General features: G+C 37.7%; 1 protein-coding gene across 2 annotated transcripts; it reads right to left on the bottom strand.

Annotated features, from left to right (window-relative positions):
- Nucleotides 1-10312: 10312 nt before the first annotated feature.
- LOC121318229 (caveolin-1-like) lies at nt 10313-16102 on the bottom strand. Of its 2 annotated transcripts, none has more exons than XM_041254682.1 (3): nt 15997-16102; nt 15061-15228; nt 10313-10751 (listed from the first exon to the last, which is right to left on the bottom strand). In XM_041254682.1, the coding sequence occupies exons 1-3, from the start codon at nt 16027-16029 to the stop codon at nt 10410-10412; spliced, it is 543 nt and encodes a 180-aa protein (XP_041110616.1). In that variant the 5' UTR covers nt 16030-16102; the 3' UTR covers nt 10313-10409. The 2 variants fall into 2 exon arrangements, with proteins under 2 accessions (XP_041110616.1, XP_041110617.1); XM_041254683.1 differs by lacking the exon at nt 15997-16102 and adding an exon at nt 15856-15990.

Raw genomic sequence — 16102 nt, forward strand, 5'->3', positions numbered from 1 at the left:
AGTTGTGATGTGTAACACAGTCACTAAATGGGCTGTCAGTCACATGACTGATTTATTTTTGTGTAAATGGAATTAATTAATGTATCAAGAAGCTACACCTTCCTGTCAGTTTTATAATCCATGGGCAAGCCAGAGAGTTGATAAAAGGTGCTTGGTTGGCCTATGCTTGTGTATCCAATTGTGATGCTGTGTGTCACAAGGAACATGGGGATCCAACACCCCTAGATGTATTTTTGTCAGAGTATTCTACAGCTATGGCCAAAAGTTTTGCATCTCCTAGAATTTTATGATCAAGACATAATTCTATATATATATATGTATCATAATTTTGATATTTTATTTAAAATCATGCAATCAAAGAAACTACACAATTATATCAAAAGTATATTGGAAGCCATAATAGTAGTACACTATTTCACGTTAGATTTATGAAGTAACATGTATTAATTCTACAGGGTGATGCAAAACTTTTGGCCATAGCTTTAGCAAACATTTTAGTAATTGTACTGCCACCTGTTGGACAGTAAAAAAAAACAAAAAAAAAACACATACACTTGCTACACTAAATTAATAAAGACCATTGTGAAGACATCACAAAAATTAAGCAAAATATCCTTAAACTTGGTAGAAGTCGAACAGTATTCTAATTAGTCTTAATTTAACAGGGTTAGTCTTGCTGAATAACGAGTGGTTGCAGAACTATTCATTATCAAACAGTCAATAATAACCTGCTGACAGGGCAGAATCTGTACATATGTGATTAATGATTCAATCACTAGCAGCTAAGTTGATTTGTGAATGATTATACTATGGGCAACATGTCACATGTTTAGCAGAGCTTAAGTTTTATCTCTTTTTATTTCTTGTACAAAAATATTTTAGAGTTGGGGCAAAATAAATCAATAGAAATGACTGCTTGCCTTCAAGGTGTTTAAATTGCTCTACAGAGAGGGGGCCATTCCTCAGTGATTACTGCCTTCAGGGAAGTTGAAGACCTACAGCAAAGTCAGTTGACAAAACTGCAACTGAACATAATACTTGACACGCATTTTGTTTGCTGTAGAAATTGCAGGATTTGCAACTCAAGACCCGCTGTGTCAACTGTGATCATTTCTTTGTATATATTATTATTATTATTATTATTATTATTATTATTATTATTATTATTATTATTATTATTATTATTATTAAATATTTCTCTTTAAAAACTGCCAGTGAAAGAGTGGCACTAATGTAACAAGTTGTCAAAATGAGTCTCGCTGCCGATAAAAGATGTACATTCTTTCTTTTAATACCAATGCAAATTGTGTGGTTTATCATTTTGCAGTTCTGGTTTAGTATCTGTTTCAAATCCCCACCTGTTATTGACTCCTGCAGAACAAAGGGAGGAAGATCCACACTGAGACGTGGTCCTGTCAAGATGAACAAGAATTTCATTTGTTACAGGCAGTGCTGTTTTACTCATATCAGCTCATCCTGTAATGGATAGGATATTATGTTATACTTATCTGTAGCTCCATCTAAAATCTTCAGCAGAATAGTATGTTGTAAGTTATATTATTAACACTCTCCAACAGCATATACTTTTTACAACACAGACTAACAACAGGCTTCTGTAAAGGACAGATGAAAAAGATTAAATTAAACCATGGTATGTGGCTAATATTGCTGCCTTCCATCAGATTAAAGGTGAAGCATATATATTTTAGAAAAACTGTACTGCAGTGTGGTACATCTGATCCCAGGTGCTTGTTAAGTACTGTAGTTAATTGCCATGATGCTTGAAAAAAAAAGAGAGAGAGAGAGAGAGAGAGAGAGAGAGAGAGAGTGAGAGAGAGAGAGAGAGAGAAAGAGAGAGAGAGATTATATTATATTTATATTCTTCTTTATACCTGTGTTGATAAACAAACTGACCAATCCTCAGCGCTACAATAATTTACTCTGGTTAACATGTTTTCAAATCCTTTCATTCATAAATAGTCAGTGGCAAGGCGCATGATTTGAAACAGTACTATGAGAATCACAAACTGTGTCACTGGAATTTTAATGAGCATCTTAAAAAACTGGGCCAGAACTCTATAAATCCACAAATACACATATCATTCAAATGAATCTACAGTACATGCTTTGGAAAATAGAACTGCAAGTAATGTCCCTCAGTTTTATTGGCATGTTAAATAAGAGACTCCAGACACCAGAGTAACAGTTATTGAGCAAAGATGCATCCTGCTTATTCCCGGACAAGCAATAGTGTTGAAAACACGCTGTCCTTATTTCTAACACAGCAATAACGATGTTATAGGGAAAAGAAAAGCCACAGCACTTATTTAAGTATTTATATATTTATTTATTTTATTTATTTATTTATTTATTTTACCCCTCTTCCTGTAGTTATATAGGACGGATCTCAAACCCCAGTGCACTAGAGCACCCATTTTGTCATGATGTTAACAACGAAAAGAAAAATTACAGGTACATAATTTACGTTTTTTAAACAGTTGTTGCAACACGTGGGGATTTTTTTCACAACCCCGCTACTTACTCTTTCGTTTGCTATTTATTTAGATCACTAAATTTAAATAAGCAGAAGCAGAAAATAAGATGATAAAACAGAAAGTTCAAACTGATGTTTTTTCTACTTAAATCAGAATTGGAACATATTGGTATTTTTTTATTTTTTTATTTTTTGTCAACTTTACACAAATTATCCAGCAGGTGTCAGTATAGTCCTTACTATTCATACATAAACTACACTGTGTAACAATTTTTTTTTTTTTTTTTTTTTTTTTGTTTCCTGGGTAGTAAGTGTTATTTCCTAATTGCTTATGCCTCAAAAGTATAGAACATGGCTATTATTCCCCATAAACTTTGCTTTTGTGACCAGGACAGTGATATTTCAAAATATCACTATTTCAAATGGGAAAATGGGCAAATGTGTGTCTTTTCGTTCACATAAAGTCAGAAAAAAACAACATATGAATCCAAATTAACATGTATTTATACTAAAGTAATACAAAGATGACTACAAAAGATTTAGAAGTGAGTAGTTTTTTGAGATTTACAATTATACTGTATTTACTTAATATATGTTAATTTGGATTCATATGTTGTTTTTTTCTGACTTTATGTGAGCGAAAAGACACACATTTGCCCATTTTCCCATTTGAAATAGTGATATTTTGAAATATCACTGTCCTGGTCACAAAAGCAAAGTTTGTGGGGAATAATAGCCATTTTCTATACTTTTGAGGCATAAGCAATTAGGAAATAACACTTACTACCCAGGAACAAAAATGGTGTTACATAGTGCTATCAGCGATACAGAAAATAACAAGACTAAAAGTTTACTAAGGGACTTGTGACTATAAAATTCAGAAAAGCATATTCAAACAAAGCTATCTGCTTTATATTTTTGGGGAATTAAGAGCCTTTTTGATACAAAAAATAGTGAGTAGCACCAATAAACAGATTAATGTTTTTAAAAGTGATACAAAAACATGCTAAAATACAACGTTTTTTGTGACACAGGAAAAATGAACATAGTATTGTGCACAGTATTTGTAAACTTGAACAGTCTTTAACAGTATATTTTAATATATTTTAGGGGTACGATTAGGGTTAGTTTTACAAATAAATATTTTTTAAAAATCTTTTCATTTGTTATTTTCTGGTAGTGTTTAATGCTTCTGTTTTTTGCTTGGTGTATAATCCCTTAAAACGAACATTGAAGCAAGTACAAAGTTGTTTCAGAATTCACCATTTAATCAAATGTAACACACATTTGTCATAGGTTGTGGCATAACTTTTTTGACAAGCACATAAATACTTTCTAATTGAAGAAACCCCTGCCGGATAGCCTTAAGAGAATTCCAATTGTTCATTAAGTATTGCCTACATATCTGAAGAATATAGGCATTTAAAAATAAATATGTATTGATGTCCATGCACTGTATCTTGCCATTATAACATGTAGCTCTTCTGTACTTATAATCTGGTTTCCATGCACTTTTTGTTGATATTGTAATTTGGTTATGATGTTTTATTGGTTCAGAGCCCAGATTTTTGAAGGTCAGGATACAAGAAGCAGGATAGATACCTTTAATGTTTCCATTGTAAATCTAGATGGATGACACAAAAACTTTTATTTTATTTTTTTTTTTTTTGGTGTGAATGGCAAGACAGCTCTCTAGTTTTATAAATATTTGAAAATTGTTTCCATCCAGGCAGAAACTCAAAGCTCTGAAACACAATGTTTTTACTGCAAGAAGCATGTCTGGTCCGGCTGGATATTGAATCACTATGACATGATTGTACATGTCGAGAGAAAGAACTATATAAAAAGTTACTGCCGCAGTATAATTCATGGCAGAGTGTTCAAATAGGCTGTTTAATGGCACTTCACCTCTAGGCATGCATATTTTGGACCATATTTGAACTCCCTGTTATGTGTTATCGCTTTCATATATTGTTTCATAGGTCAAAAAGATCTACCTTCACAAAGTACAGGGATTGCAAAGACATGTGTTATTCTAATTCCCATGCGGTTAATAGAATTTACTGTGACCATCATTTTGTGGTACTGACACCTAATTTGCTAAACCATTTGTGGCTATATTTTGCCACCTATAACTAAAACGATCAGGCTCCTTTTCTGAACAGTAAGTTTAATTTGAGTCTGACTTGAAGTCTTTACCTGGTGGAAGTGATTCAGGCAACCAGAACGGGAAAACAGTTTACCTTACCAGTTCAGATCAAAGGAGGCATGCTTGCTGGAGTCTGATCAATAAGGTGCTTACACAAATATGAATGGGGGAAGTGTATTTCTCAATGCCTACTCCGAGAGACTTAGAAGGATTCCTTGTCAATTGTTACAGAGAAGTTTAAAAATTGACTATGTTCACTATGCTAAATAGTCAGGTGCATGACTTATTTGAAATGTCATTAAACTGCTTTTTTACATTTCACTTAATGTTTTATGCTGTTTGTAATAAATCTGAGTTGTTATGTGTTCTGTTGCCCCATATTGAGTTAATATGATTATTCTCTAAAGCTGCCATTTCATGGCTTTTGAGCTTTAAACTTATCAGCAATGAACAATCGTCATCAATCCACTCAAATCATGTGACAATGCGACCATTCAACTCTACAGTACAAAACCCTGCTACTGTCCCACCCTGCATTGACCCCATTCACACTTGTAATTTAATGCATCACAGGGCCACTTTTTCTCGTATGTGAACACTCCAAAAAAGAAAAGGCAGCCCAAGGCCGGCCTAGATTTAGGCCACCGTTTCGATGTGGCTCAGGGCCTGCAATCCAAGACCAGGGCCAGCCTTTACATACTGTATGTATGAACGCAAAGCAGACTTAGGCCGCCTTTTCGTACCACATTATCACTTTGATTTTGTATAATAACACAGAAAAACAGGGATTTTCTATGATGTCAGAGATTTTTTTGTTTTACATTTGGGAAGGGCAAAAAAACATACAAGGCTTTTTTTTGTTTGATTGATAACCAAGTCAACACACGTACCATAAATAGACATTAACACAGGCAACTTTGCTTTAAATTTACCTAAACATACCTGTCTAATAAAACTGCTTCTGGTATTCAAGTTCAGTGCTGAATGAGGCTTCAGTTTACTTCAGCCAGTATCCAGAGCTGATATTGAAAACAATAACAATGACCCCTAAAGATCGGAACAATAAAGGCTGTAGATTACACTCGTAGGCAGACCATTGTAGAACACATGGGAAGCACTAAACATAAACTGAATGAAAGGAAACTTAAACAAACACCAAACTTGGGATTCTTTTCTGTGCTCAACGCCAGCTTGTCTCAGACAATCTGGCTGGAGGATGCTGCAGCTCTATTTTACAATAGCCATCCGCAAGACTAACTCTGAATTAAACAAACCTAATTTTTTTCTTTTTTTTTTTTTACAACAGGCAATTATTTGTAATGTTTGAAATAAAAAAAAAATGTAATGGCCCTGGTAAGCTTGTATTTGATAGTGTAAAAAAATGTGCCTGTTATTATGATTACTATTGTTAATGTTATTCTACTGGTGACAGAGCAGTAGTTTATTATGTATCGGGCACATTGTTGAGCAAAGTGTATTTGATATATGACGGTGTATTGCTGAATTTAGATTAGCGTGCTTCCCTTAGTTGCAGTAACTACATGTGGAACAAGAGTTCTGTTATAGCCATATGTTCGGTAATCTTCCAAATGATGGGGTAATGCTGATGTTCAGTCTTGTAATGGTTAGGGACTAGAGAATAACAATGGCAATTATATTAGCCTCTGCCACCCTATCTACTGTGCTATCCTCTTCCATTAACTCCCTAGCACTCTCATGCCCTTATTCACCTTCATTTAGGCCTCCTCAAGTATGGCTTACCCCTTCCCTTAAAACGGAACGACGTTCCCTGCGTCGGGAAGTCCTCCCCCTCACCTTTGAACCTCCAGGCCTCCCGCTCCCTCCTCTTCAGTTTTCACTCCGCTCTGGAACTAGCCAAATACGAACACTTCCTAAGCCTCATTTCTGCTCTGGTCCCCCATCCCCGTCAGCTCTTCTCAACCCTCAATAAGTTACTCTGCCCCCCTTCCTCATCCAAATCTCCATCCCTCCCAATTCTCACTGCTACTGATCTCTCTGAGTACTTCACCACCAAAATCAGTACTATTCACCTACTGTTCCTGACTCTCCCCTAGACTAGCCCTCACCCCCAGGTTCCCATCCCACCTCCTCCTGCTCCTAATGCCCTCTTTACTGCTTTCCTCCCCACGTCTTTACCTGAGCTCTCCTCCATCATTGCCAAGGCCCACCCTACCTCTTCCCCCCTGGACCCTGTCCCTGCCTCCCTCATACCCACACTCCTCCCTCTTATCCACCCTTACCTAGTCTCCCTCTTTAAATCATCTCTCTCTTCACTGGTATCTGTCCTGCCAACTTCAAATCAGCCACCATCATCCCTCTGTTAAAAAAAGCCCTCTCTCGACCCTGCCTGCCCTGCTAATTACGGCACAATCTCTCTTCTCCCATATTTCTCTAAAGTCCTTGACCGTCTAGTCCACTCGCGCCTATCACACTACATATCTGCCAATTCACTTTACCGCCGATTTCAATCTGGCTTCCGTCCCTCCCATTCCACTGAGACCGCCCTCCTCACTGTCCAGAATCATCTGGCCAACTCCCTCCATGCTGGCCTCTCCTCAATTCTCATTCTCCTTGATCTTTCCTCTGCCTTTGACACAGTCGATCACCCCATCCTTCTCTCCACTCTTTCTAAACTCGGTATCTCTGGCATACCCCTTGACTGGCTGCAGTCATACCTATCTGCACGCACCTCACCCCCCCCCCCCCCCCCCCCCCCCCCCCCCCCCCCCCCCCCCCCCCCCCTCCCTCCGACTGTCGGTGTTCTCCAGGGTCCTTGGACCCTTGCTATTCTCCCTGTACACCTCACCCCTTGAAGCTCTTATTTCCTTATTTAACTTCCCCCATTATTTCTTCGCTGACGACACCCAGATTTTCTTTTCTTTCCACTCTCTCATTTTCACCCGCCTCAATTACTGTAACTCCCTTGGCCTCCCCTCCTATGCTTTTACACCATTACAACAAATTCAAAACACCTCTGCCCGTATCACATTCAACCTCCCCCGCTCCTTCCAAACCTCCCCCTCCACCAGCGACACTGGCTCCCTGTCTATTATTGTTGCCTGTTCAAATTCCTTACTCTTGTGTACAAATCTCTCCATGGTCTTGCCCCACATTATCTGGCTGCACTGATCATCTATTATGTTCCCCCACATACCTTACGCTGCTAATCCCTATTGTTCCTGACTGTCCCACCTTCATTCTGTACCCAGTCCCGTTTCTGTTCCTTTTCTCTTCTTGCTCCCCGTCATTGGAACAGACTCCCTCTTACCATAAAACAGTCAACCACACTGCCAAGTTTCCACCCCTCCCTCAAAACTTATCTCTTCTCCCGGACCATCCTACTGATACTTCTGGCCCCTGACCTCCTGTTATGACCCTGCTTTCTTGACCTTGACCTAGAGTCTGGCTCTTTGCTTTCATTTAAGATTTCAGTAATCTGTATCTCCCCACTCTAGACCAATAAACTTACTTTCTTCTTTCATCCATTTTTCTTGATTGTACCGTTTTTGGTTTTTTTTTTAACTTGTAAAGCACCTTGGCTAAAGGCGCTATAAAAATGCAAATAAATAAAATAAATAACAACTAGAATAGGTTAACAATCGTGTTTGTAAACTAAACGGTATTCATGTGGATTAAACAAATACGTAACTGAGAAGAAACATGTGTAATGAAAATTATATGAATGTTTATTGTAAATGGAATGAATGTTAAATAACAGTTTATTTTTGTAAAATGATTCCAGATGTAGCTGGTTACTGAATAATTCATTAATTCATATTTAATGCCGTATTTGTCTATACAACCTGTTAGTCATTTTCAATCTGAGTGAAGTATCCATTACAAATATTTATACATGTGAAGACTAGCAAGTTGCTGTTTCCTATGTTCTAAATACCTCCGTGTTCTTGAGAGAGTAATGTGATTGTGGGAGGTGGTAAGCTTGGACCGTCACCCTGATACACACCATAACATTAAATCAAAATAGTCAATAATATATATTTTTTAAATATATACCATAAAAATTGCTACTGTGCTGCATTGGATTCTGAATGCAGGCTATCGTTCCATAAAAGAAAGCAATGGGCCACATTTTAGGCCGGCTTTTCAGTCACATATGTGAATGCGTAAAGGTACCTTAAACCACAAATGAGAACGGGCTTGTAGACACAAATATGCGGTGGCCTGAGAGATGAGGCTGGCAGAGCTTAAAGGTCACATTCTCACATACTGTAATGTGAATGGAATGAGTTAGGGTGCTCAGTCTTTGTACCCACGATTCTCCAGACAAGCTGAAAGCCAGGTAAAGGCAGAATTAGAGAAAGATTATAATAACTTCATTTGAGAGCAACAGAGCTTAGAACCACTCAGCACGATCACAAGCGTCACACAGCTGTAAGGGAAAGTTCAACCAGCAATTCAAATGATAGGCTCCTCTTTAAGCACGCTACATACTCCTGCATTAATCAAGCACGACAAAATAAAAACAACCAACAACAACAAATTCATGTTATAACTTTTTATTGTGCTCAGTATATCCGTTTTTACAGTAAAAGCAGGGAAAAGAAAATGTCCATTACATATAAAAAATATCAACTTTCTCTGTGAATAATGCATTGATTCAAGCAATATTTGCAATATACTTTCAGTTGTGATAGTTAATACACAGGTTTACAAATATCTATTTAATTTTAAAGCTAACTGATAACAATATAACATGTTGTCACTGCTTTAGATACTGTAGCAATTATATTTTTTTATGTTGTTATTTACAAAACCCTTGTGCCAGTGTCTACCTTAAATGGAAGAATACTGTGAACATATAATGTGAACTTCTACTTGCTACAATAATATTAAAAGCTGTTATTACCTTTCAGGGCATTTGAACTCACTTGAAAGAAAACTTAAGTCATTGAACTGAATATCTTTTTTTTCACAAATGTGTTTTTTCAAGAATACAGGGCACACTACATCTGACATGCATACATGCTTTTTAAAAATATAAATGCCATGTTAATTTGTATTGTATTAAGGGAGGGGCAGTTGTATTGTGTCAATGAAGCACGAACAACAAACTAAGAAAATGATCCTGTTTTTATAATCCATTTCTGAGCAGCTGTATTTTAAGTTTTCTAATTTCTACCTTGGACTATGTTTCAAGTCTATATAGGTATATAAGTGTAAATCAAGGAATCTCAGTTTTCGCAACATGTAATTCTAGGCATTCATGAGATAACAAAATGAATGATATGTTAGTTAAATCCCACTCTTACTCTTTTATAAACACAACAATTAATCAAAATAAAAGCTTGCAGCAGACCAGGCAACAACATGGCAAAAACTAAAAATGTTCTCTTCAAAACTGCCAATTTGCAAAGATCGTTCAGCTGCAAGCACAGTCCTCAGCTACCAGCAGCAATAGACCCACTATGTAGCCTTGCACTGTATGTTTAGTGAGCTGCCATACCTCTGCACGGCAGAAAGTGACTAAACAATGAACACCACTTTACACAAAGTATTATAATGGAATGAGAGAGTAAGAATTTTGGTGCAGTCTCTAAACACACACTGCCAAAAAAGGAGAACTCTGTCTTTTACGATAAACAATGGGATCAAATCTGAGTAAGCAAGTACCCCCCCCCCCCCCCCCCCCCCCCCCCCCCCTCCCCCGCCCTGTTTCTGGAAAGCAACTGTGAGCTTGTAGCCAGCAGAATGCCTTGGGGCCCCTGCTCTCAGGTCTCGTGTCCCTCACACCTCTTTGCTCAAAGAGATCCTCACGCTGCTGAAGACTTTGCCAATGGCCTCGAAGAGTGGGTCAAAGAAAGTGTGAATGCAGATGGAGTAGACTCTGCTGACGCACTGGATCTCGATCAAGTAGCTCTTCACACAGGGAACCACAACCCATATATGAATGAAGGACAGGATGGCGAAGTATATACCCCAGATGAGGGCCAGGGGGATGCCGACCAGAGCTGTGAGGATGCGGTAACACCAGTATTTGGTGACTGTGAAGGTGGTAAAGCTGGCCTTCCATATACCATCAAAGCTGTGGGTGCCGTCAGGTTCTGCAATGACATCCTCAAACTCAACCTAAGGAGAAAAAAAAAAGTGCAATAATTACACTGTGTAACAATTTTTTTTTTTTTTGTTCCTGGGTAGTAAGTGTTATTTCCTAACTGCTTATGCCTCAAAAGTATAGAAAATGGCTATTATTCCCCACAAACTTTGCTTTTGTGACCAGGACAGTGATATCTTGAAATTTACCTATTTTCCAGAACATTCCAGATAGATTCAGTGCTGAGTAAACTTGGAGTAACTTCTAGAACTTTCTAGAACTTTCCAGTAATATAAATAGTAGTATAAATACAGGGGCCTTAAGCCCACCAGTTCAGTTTAGTTCCAGCTGCCTAAATGGATACATATCTGCATTTTTCTGAGATGGCATCAAGAGGCTGCAATGGTGGCATTCAAGATGGGTCTCCAAGGTGGTTTTACCAAGTTTCCCTGCTATCTTTGCCTTTGGAACAGCAGGGACACCAAGGTGCACTACCACAGGCGGGACTAGCCACAGCAGACCGAGTTCTCTGTGGGAACAACGTCAAGTGGGAGCCACTGGTGGACCCCTGGAAGGTGCTGATGCCACCACTGCACATCAAATTGGGCCTTATGAAACAATTTGTCAGAGCTCTAGATAAGGAGTCGGCAGCCTTCAAGTACCTTCAAGACTTCTTCCCTAAGCTGTCTGAGGCAAAGGTCAAAGCCGGTGTCTTCGTCGGACCACAGATAAAGAAGATCCTGGAGTGCAATGAATTCCCCAAGAAGCTCACTAGTAAGGAGAAAGCAGCTTGGAACAGCTTTGTCGCAGTGGTTCGGGGCTTCCTGGGCAATTACAAGGCCGAAAACTATATGGAGCTGGTTGAGACTCTGGTGAAGAACTACGGCACAATGGGCTGTAGGATGTCCCTCAAAGTCCATATCCTTGATGCTCCTCTTGATAAATTCAAGGAGAACACAGGAGCGTACTCGGAGGAGCAAGGCGAGCGCTTCCACCAGGATATACTGGACTTTGAACACTGCTACCAAGGACAGTGTAACGAGAACATGATGGGAGACTACATTTGGGGGCTGATTCGTGAAAGTGATTTACAGTATAATCGTAAATCCCGAAAAACTGCTCGCTTCTAAATCTTTTGTAGTCATTTTTGTATAACTTTAGTATAAATACATGTTAATTTGGATTCATATGTTGTTTTTTTCTGACTTTATGTGAACGAAAAGACCATTTTCTCATTGGAAATAGGTAAATTTCAAAATATCACTGTCCTGGTCACAAAAGCAAAGTTTGTTGGGAAAATAGCCATTTTCTATACTTTTGAGGCATAAGCAATTAGGAAATAACGCTTACTACCCAGGAACAAAAATTGTGTTACATAGTGTTATTGATGGCAGAAGCATTAACAAAGGGTGCATAGTACTAGAAAGGGAAATTAAAGGCACTGCAGAGCATCAAAATGACATCTGAGGACTGAATGAGAATTTCCAGCCTGTCATAATTAGTTTGAAGTACGTTAACGTTTGCTAGTACTGTCACGTCTGTGTTATCAAGAGAATGTACAGCTATGCCTGTTTTGGTTTTAATTTGAAACCTTCCATCCAGTATTGGGTGTGCCTTCTATGCCGTATATGACAGCTCAAAGTAAGGTGTTGTATCTCATAATATATACATTTGGGCCGTATCCACACAGTTTTAACGTGTGCTTTACATATATATATATATATATATATATATATGAATATATATAGATATATTATTATATAAATATAGATATATAATATATATTTTTAGACAAAACTAATTATTTTTAATATGCAAACTATAATATTTAAAAAAAGACTTTAAGAAAAAGGGTTGGTCCTTTTAATACTCAAAATAATGATAGTAATCTTAGCTACAAGATCTTAAATTAAGTTGAAGGTAATATTTTAACAAATAATAACAATACTTACATTAAATTAATATAAAATAAAGATACATTAATAATTAATTCCACACGCCTGGCACACCAACACCAAGCTCAACATGAACAGCTATAGCATTCAACTAAACAGACAAATAATTGGTACAAATTTGTTACATAAATGCTATATGAATAAAAAAAAAGAAGAAATCCCATAATTCCCTTGTACAAACACATTGACCTTCAAAAACTAGAATTCTGCTTGTGCTTAAGAAGGAAGATAAAAACATGACAAGTAATAAATGCATTTAACTAGGGTCGCAGTACTATAATACAGGAGGACTTTAAACTAGTTCCAATGAATGTTTGCTTTGTTGCTTGAGGCAGATTTAGTTGTCATGACAAGCCAAGAGGCTCAAACAGAAATACTGTATGTATCATAGAGATAGATAAAACTTTTTCTTCTTGTTCATTAAAACAGATTCCTGGCTTTGCATTGCAATAATGTGTTTAAGGACAATGTGTTACAGTTACAATACACAACTACTTTGCCATGGTGTTTTAGATAGTGCCTGTGTTGGACTACCAGGCAGCTTGACTAGTGAGACAAGGCTTGGCATGCTAAAAAGGGCATTTTGTAATTACAAATCTGTTCAGAAACTGGTCTCAGAACTAGTGCCCTTGTTTATTTGAGTGCAATTAGAAAACTACACAGGTGTTCCACTTACAATCTGCACCCTTTGCTTTTTTGGTATTTCTTGGCCTGGACACAACATATAAGCTTGCACAATTGCTACGGTTTCATTTCTACATGTCAGGTTGGTGTCAAGTGTTTTTTTTTTGTTTTTTGCCTCTTTGTAACAGAGCTTTGGGGTCCTATTAGAAGCAAGTGCAATCACTCCTCGGTTAGGAGGGAAACACAGACTAAATCTAGTGACAGACACAGAGAGGCTGTTCCAACTACCAATGCCCAGGCACACATGTGCAAGTCAATAATGGATGACTGCAAGGCAGTATGTTAATGAAGCCTTTCTACCCAGAGTTCAGAAACTTTCAGACAACTACCATATAACTTCCCCGTAAAAGGGTAGAGCCCCTCCACACAATGCTTGTGAAACACAGGATTTCCTACAGCATAAAAACACCAGCTTGCAAGTGTGGGAGGTAAGACGGGTGCCACCCCATAACCTAAAATAGCCGTCAACTCTGTTGCCCACGGAGCGAAATAACCTTCCACAAATGTTCTTCCAAACAGTGATTGCTTCCATGACCTTCAGGTGCCCAATAGTATTTTTAGACCAAGGTGAATTCTGACTATTTATCAGTTTGTTTTGTGGAATTTAAATGGGGCCCTACAGTTGACCCTAAAGATACCCTGACAAAAGCATGGAAAACCAAGCATGCTAAAATACTGGTGAAACATATGAAAGCATAAAAAGCACGAAGAATGGTTAAATTATCAGTGAATTGTGATAAGGGAAAGCAGCCTTTCACACATTAACATAACCCAGACAGTCTGTTTGCACTTATTGCCAGATGGGATTTCCCTTCAAACTACGGAACAAAGTATGCTTTTTCCTCCCCCTGCTGTTCACTACACCTCAAAAATCAACACCCTGATATTGTGGCATGGACGTTTTTAACACCCAGCACTTGATATTTCACATGCTGTTGTATCTTCACCATGTGAAATGCCAATGTTTCATGCAATATTCATGTTCATCCAGTTTATTTTTTTAATTGCTTGTAATCGTTTTTTTTTCTGAAATAAAAGCAATGCTTTAATGCTTTAAAGAATACGTTTTATAGAAACAGAATGACGCATTCCCAAAAAAGACAAAGTACCTTTTGAAGGATATCATCGGTTTATTTAGAAATTGTCTTAACAGGCAACAGCACATCAGTACAACAGTAATCCACAAATCTAAAGCAATACTGAGTTGAAAAACTATTTCACCAGTATGACCTGCTACAGTAGGAAAATGCCACTTGGAGAGGCTTTTAAAGAGTTGCTTACAGAGCATATTCTTAGTTGTCTGCTGATGAATGGCTGATTAGTTCTCGGATGATCTACCAGTTATCGGTTTCATTTGTTTATTTTACAATCAGGGCACGTTGACAAGATCAGAAGCCCTGTATCGACAACTAATTACAATAGAAATAGCTTAGATAACCCAACAAGCCAACGCCGCTAGAGATGGATCGAACTACATTTAGCTCACACTCACATTATTATAATGGTTAATCATCAAAAGCACATTAATATAAATTCCATATACAGAACTGCATTTTCAATTGTAAATAATGTATTTATTTATATTTAATATTTAACATTGCAATTAAATAAATATCAATAGTTTAATATAATGTTTCTATAGTTTAAAATAATATATAAAGTTTCACGCATTGAAGAGTATCATAAGGGTTTGGATATTACCTACCTTTACAACGTCATCGTTCAGATGCTTGCGGTCCCGGTTAACCAGATCGATTTCTTTAGTGTGAACATCAAAGACATCCTTCTCTTTCAAACTGTCGTTATCCATGACTTTATTCTTCGGTTTGTAGATATTGCCCTGATCTCTAATGAATGATGGACACAGAAACCCCTAAAGATTCCGTGAGAAAAAGAAAAAGGAAAAAAATGAAAAACGTTTTTAAGAGCGGGCTGCTTGCACACCGGAGTGATAGTTTGCAGCCTGTCCCAGTCGGGGATGTTTTTTAAATGGATAAAACAGCAGCACCACACCCCTCTGAACTACTGCACTGACTCCCACCACAAGGGGTCCTCCACAAATACTCCTTCCACAATAAGCGCATATTTCCAGCCTCACTGTGTCGAACTTCCACATGCACAATCCAGAACCACATATAACACACGGACCTGGACAGTGTCAGTGAATGCAGACAGGTGTAACTTTTCACGTGCCAACGACGACAGACTTAATTACGTATGTGCGTATATAAACTATATATAAAATATGTATTCCGTGTCAGTGAATACAATATTTAACCCACACATAAATATAATGTATACAATAAAATTCACTCCAAAAGTCTGCAATGTCTTATTATAATACACCTGCAGTTTATAATACAAGAAATGTAACAAAATTATGACTATTATTTGTACACCTGCTGTGTGCAGAAGTTGCTATCCATGTCGTGCATGCCAAGAAAGAGTTAAATAAGTAAAATGATGTACTACTTGCTGTGCCTGTGCCATGCATACTTACCAATCTATTTGTTTAAATTTACAGTGCTGAAGAATCTCTTGCTGACAAATGGAATTCTCAGAAACACATGCCTCGCAAACCCAAGACAAATGCCATTACCCAGACCTTCTTCCCCATGGACTATTGTTTACGAAAGCATACCTCTGATTCTTCGTTCTTGTTACCACCAGTCATGCTGCCCGAACCTGAAGTGAGATCTGATTGGGCTTGTGTTGTACTACAATACAAATTTGGAGGAAAGGAAAGA

This window comes from Polyodon spathula, chromosome 7 (assembly GCF_017654505.1).
Source record: "Polyodon spathula isolate WHYD16114869_AA chromosome 7, ASM1765450v1, whole genome shotgun sequence".
Classification (NCBI taxonomy): Eukaryota; Metazoa; Chordata; class Actinopteri; order Acipenseriformes; family Polyodontidae; genus Polyodon; species Polyodon spathula.

Coding starts and splice junctions, on each gene's coding strand:
- LOC121318229 (XM_041254682.1), bottom strand. CDS start 16,029: ATGACTGGTGGTAACAAGAACGAAGAATCAGAG. Junction 15,229..15,996: donor ACAAGAACGAAGAATCAGAG/GTATGCTTTCGT, acceptor CGGAATCTTTAG/GGGTTTCTGTGTCCATCATT. Junction 10,752..15,060: donor TGAACGATGACGTTGTAAAG/GTAGGTAATATC, acceptor TTTTCTCCTTAG/GTTGAGTTTGAGGATGTCAT.